At 40.2% G+C, this 5,588-nt stretch overlaps 1 protein-coding gene across 1 annotated transcript; it reads right to left on the reverse strand.

The window, feature by feature from the left end:
- Nucleotides 1-984: 984 nt before the first annotated feature.
- Nucleotides 985-5,335, reverse strand: LOC110621460. The gene is made up of 4 exons (XM_021765743.1): nt 5,278-5,335; nt 4,973-5,195; nt 1,775-4,804; nt 985-1,678 (listed from the first exon to the last, which is right to left on the reverse strand). Exons 1-4 carry the CDS (start codon nt 5,333-5,335, stop codon nt 985-987), a joined length of 4,005 nt encoding a protein of 1,334 aa, XP_021621435.1.
- Nucleotides 5,336-5,588: the final 253 nt, after the last annotated feature.

A 5,588-nucleotide genomic window follows, 5' to 3' on the forward strand; every position in this document is an offset into this window, starting at 1 on the left:
AATTTCACTAATTTTTTTTTACCTAATAACTAAACCCACTTATTTATTAATTTTAATCAATAAATATTAGTGAGAATTTTAAAATTAAATATTATAAAAAAAATTTACCAAAATTCGATTTATATATATTCAAAGGTAAAAATTTCCCATGTTGCAAAGTATGGTTAGAACAACAGTTTACGCTTTTTGGAGGTAATAAGAAACCATTTTGAAATTAATAAATATATTTTAGAAAAAATTTCTAAGAGATAAAATTTAAAAATTTTAAAGTTTTAACTTTTCATTGTGCTAAATCAATGGGCTAATATTTTGCTTTACATTATCTTATCTTCCTTTCCTTTGTATACAAAAACTTGATTGTTTATTTTGCAAAATATTATGAGATTCTGATAACCGGACATGTGAGTAAATAGTCAATCTTGATGTTTATACATAATTTTATTATTTAAAGTAATAAATATTTTATATATCTAAAATATAAATTATTATTTTATTAATAATTTTATCAATCACGATAAAAAATAATAAAAAAATATAGTAAATTAATGACTATTTACTGATTTTTTAAAATATCTGACTATTAAATTAATTTTGTATTTAATTTTTTTTTACTTTTTTATTTAGTAAAGAATTGGAAAACGCTTTTAAACCTCTTGTTGTTGCGAACGGCACGCCCTTGATTGCATCATCCTATGTAACGTCAAGTTACTTTGTGTTATTTTCTGTTTGGACACGTTTTAAAAGGAGTGGTCCAATAGGCCACAACCTGTATTTTCTTCTAAATTGAAGTTTGAGATTTTGTTATTTTGAATTTAATAGTTACCTTGTATTTTTTTTTTTTAACTAAAAATGTAATTGCATTTAAATTTAGAAGTCCAACATCAAAGCATGAACAATCAATTGTGGAGGGGTGCTCAGCCACTCCATCCTGTCTGAAATAGTAGAGGCAGCTCTAGCTATAAGATGTGCCACACTATTGGCAGATCAAGGAATAAAACTCACAGATACTGAATTCATCTCTGCTATTAGAGATTTACAATCATCAACAAGGGACCCAAAACTAGAAAAATCAGAAGTTGAAGAAAAAAGCAAAGCCTTCACTACCGTAAGAGCATCTGATTCCAACACTATCTGATCATAACCCAGCCTCTTAATCCAACTCAAAACTTCTCTAATGGCAATTAGCTCAGCTGTTTTAGGAGAGAAGTAACCAAGGAGTCTATGTTGACAAGCGCCAACAAAAGAGCCATCATATGAGCGAAGCACTCCACCAACTCCAATGAATCCATCAGGGAAGACTGCTGCATCTACATTAGCTTTCAAGAATCCTTGAAGCGGTGGAACCCAGAAATGTAACGGTGGAGGAGCTGGCACAGCATCAGAAGAACTGTCATCAACGTGTGGCGCATTACACCAATCGTAGAGGATTGTTCTAGCCCGATACACCACAGCAGCAGGGCTCGACCACTTCGAAGACCAGACCACATCATTCCATGCCTGCCAAAGAGTCCAGCAGATCATTACCACCATAGCTTGGTCTTCCTTTCTCACCAGCTGCAAAACTGAGCACAACCATGTCAAAAATGACGCCGACTGAGGAAAAAGCCATCCAATCGAAGACGCAAGCCATACCCTCTTGGCAAAAGGGCATGTAACCAGCACATGGAGCACAGATTCACTAACAGAATTACATAAAGGACATGAATTATGCACAGGAACATGTCGCTGTTAAAGCAGCTGCAAAACTGGTATGGCATTATTGGCTGCCCTCCACACTAAGTCGCGACACTTAGGAGGAGCCCTGACGTTCCATAATTTCCGCCACATCGCACTAATATGACCTCCCACAACTCCATCCCCAATATTAGTTAGGAATTTATAAACTGATTTAACTGAATATTGACCCTTTGGCTCCAACTTCCAGATCAATCTGTCACTAGCAGCAAATCGAGGGAGGGGAATAGACAGTATGGCCTTCTGCTCTTCCATACTAAAAATTGAACGTAACAATGGCAAATTCCAAAAACCATTAATCATCAAATCATGAACAAAGTTTACCTGTGAGTTAACAGGCTGCGATGTTTGCACCCAGGAGGAAGGCAAATTTGGGATCCAAGGATCTTCCCAGACTCGAATTTGCTGTCCATTTCCAACTTTCCAACACATACCGGCCTTAATAACAGATTGTGCTTCCCAAATGCTTCGCCAAAAATAGCTCGGATTGGACCCCAGACAAGCCGTGATAAAATTAGCATCAGGAAAATAACGAGCTTTAATTAACCTTGCCACCAAAGAATAAGGATTAGTCACAATATTCCAAGCTTGCTTTCCAACCATAGCCAAGTTGAACTCCCTTAACTTCTTGAAGCCCAACCCTCCAAAAAATTTTGGTTGACTCATCCTATCCCAACTCATCCAATGGATTCCCCTTTCATGGTTAATACCTTTACCCCACCAAAACATATTCATCATCTGTTGGAGATCGTGACAAAGAGTCTTAGGGATTAGGAACATGCTCATCACATAATTAGGAAGTGCTTGGAGCATTGTTCTTAGTGAGATTTCTTTACCTGCACGGGACAAGCAACGACGTTTCCAGGAGTTAAGTTTCTGCCACACCTTGTCCTTTAAAAAACCAAATATTTCCCTTTTGTTTATGCCCACCACTGATGGAAGACCCAAATATTTGCCCAAACTTGAATGCTCTTCCACGCCTAACACAGAGCACACACCAGCCCGATCATTCTGTCTCGTGTTCTTAGAGAAGCATATGGCAGATTTAGTGAAATTTATGAGCTGCCCAGATGCCTGTGCATAAGTAGAAACCACCTCCTTCACAACCTGAGCTTCAGCAGCAGTGCTATGGAAGAAAATCAAGCTATCATCGGCAAAGAAGAGATGAGTTATCTCAGGGCATCTCCTAGCCACCCGACAACCATGTAAAGCCGAACTAGCCACCTTGTGCGATATAAGCTGTGAAAGTCCCTCAGTACACAAGATAAATATATATGGGGACAAGGAATCTCCTTGCCGCAATCCTCGTGTAGGCATAATTGGACCCAATTCCTTCCCATCATGAACAATATGATAGCTGACTGAAGTAATACAGTGCATGATCACACTCGTCCACTGTGTTGAGAAACCCATTTTATCCAAGACATCCGAAACATAATTCCACTCCATACGATCATATGCCTTGCTAATGTCCATCTTTAAGGCACCATAACTCTCACGACCATAGCGCTTGCCTTTGAAAAAGTGCATAAGCTCGAAGGCAATTATAGTATTATCATGGATGCTTCTCCCGGCAACAAATGCCGACTGTGATGGAGAAATAATCCGAGGCAGTAGCCTTTTAAGTCGATTTGCAACCATCTTGGACATTATTTTATAAAAGACATTACACAAAGCTATTGGCCGCAAATCCCCCATCGTCCCAGGAATTGTCTTCTTTGGAATCAAAACTAATGCTATTTCATTTAACTCTACCGGGAATGTACCGACAGCCAACATTGAAATACAAGTAGATGAAACATCAGACCCAATAATATCCCAGTGATATTGGAAAAAACCTGGGTTGAACCCATCGAGACCAGGTGCCTTGTCCGCCTGCATGCTAAACACTGCTGCACGGGCTTCCTCAGGTGAATAAGGAGCAAGAAGAAAAGCATTATCTTCCTCAGTAATACAGTGAGGGATATGATCAATAATAGGCTGAGTATCACCCGAATTTGCCTGGAAGATATCCTGAAAATAATCAACAATAAGAGTGTCGAGAGCTGGCCCCCTCTCACACCAAACCCCATTGCTGTCTTGGAGCCGATGAATCAGATTCTTCTTTTTTCTGTTTGTAGCCATTGCATGAAAGAATCTAGTGTTAGAATCTCCTTCTTTCAACCAAAAGTCTTTGGCACGTTGCTTCCATTGTATTTCTTTATCCCTTAACAAGTCATGGTATCTCTTCTTAGCCTCCTCAAACTTGCGAACATCCGCCAATGAACGAGAACCCCGCAAATGTTGCATATCTAACTTACACAGTACCAACTCCTGCTTATGTAGATTTCGAATGTCCAGCCCCCATCTATACAACAATTCTCCACACCGAAGTAATTTATTAAACACATCCACAGAGGCACTCGAATTCCAAACATTGGAGATCAAATCACGGCACTGCAGCTCTCTTCTCCAACTGTTCTCAAATTTAAATCTCCTGACCAACTGGGTCGGAATAAAGAGACGTATCTCCAACAGTATTGGAAGATGATCAGATGAAGAAGCTTCCAACGAAGCCGCTCTAGCATGGGAAAACAAAGAATTAAATGATGGAGAGGTAAGAACTCTATCTAATTTTTCTTCAACCCACCGATCTGAGCCCCTACCAGTTTCCCAAGTAAATTTATATCCGCTCATGGGAAAATCACAGAGTCCCGCTGCCATTACAGCATTGTGAAACCCCTGAATCAATGCATTCGGTTGCCGTCTGCCTCCTTTCTTCTCATGATTAGCTAGAATGTCATTGAAGTCCCCCATACAGACCCAGGGACGTGTGCTCATAGTTGCTAAATTTTGTAGTAAAGCCCAAGACTCCTGATGATGATTACGATTAGGATGTCCATAAAAGCCAGTTAGTCGCCAACTACCCACCGAATCTAAGTCAACCTCCACATCAATACATCTAGCCGATTGAAATAGAACATGCACAGAGTCAATAGCACGCCAAAGTAAAGCCAGACCACCACTATGCCCCACACAGTCCACAGAAACAAAATCATCATAACCCAATAAATTTTTTATTTCTTCAATCCTATTACGATAACAAAGAGTTTCAATTAAAAAAAATAAAACTTGGCCTCTTTTCCCTAACAATTTCTTTTAGGAAACTAACTGCCCGTGGGTTGCCAAGCCCACGACAGTTCCAGCTAAGGCAACTCATTTCTCTCGACGGGCCTGGTCCCCAGAACCCGCCGATAACATGTTTTTTGGTGCAGCCCTTGAAAGTGTAGAATCAGGTCCTGCATTGGTACCACCATCTTGGGCCCTCTCCTCATTTAATGCCTCCTCCATACGACGCCGCTTCAGGTCCACAATAGTAAGCCCAGTAGGAGATTGCATGGCTGGGTGTACATGGGAATTAACAGCATGTTGAGACAAAATAGGAGACTTAGCTAAAGCAGCTCCAGTAACCACTCCTTTATCTTTTTTCAGAATTTGAATTTAAATTAGGCCCGTGATAAGCGGCATAATCTTGATCAGTTTCCATAGCTGAACCACTACTACCTTCTGATCGGAAAGACCTCCCCGGCGTACGGAGCCACCGTGAGCTCTTGTTCACCATTCCCCCTCTGCGAGGTTTAGCACGGATGTCCAGAGAATAGTTGCGAGGGGCCTGTACTATAGGATAATGAATCAGTTGAGGGCAGAATCTATTTGTGTGGCCAAGGATACCACAGATCAAGCAGAACGTGGGCAAACGTTCATATTCAAACCTCGCCCAAAACCAACCTGCACCTGTTCTTCTCAAGTTGATGCCTTGCATCAGCGGTTTCCGCACATCCAATCTAACACGGATTCGAACAAATGAGTCAAAC

The sequence above is a fragment of the Manihot esculenta genome, chromosome 8 (genome assembly GCF_001659605.2).
Source record: "Manihot esculenta cultivar AM560-2 chromosome 8, M.esculenta_v8, whole genome shotgun sequence".
Classification (NCBI taxonomy): Eukaryota; Viridiplantae; Streptophyta; class Magnoliopsida; order Malpighiales; family Euphorbiaceae; genus Manihot; species Manihot esculenta.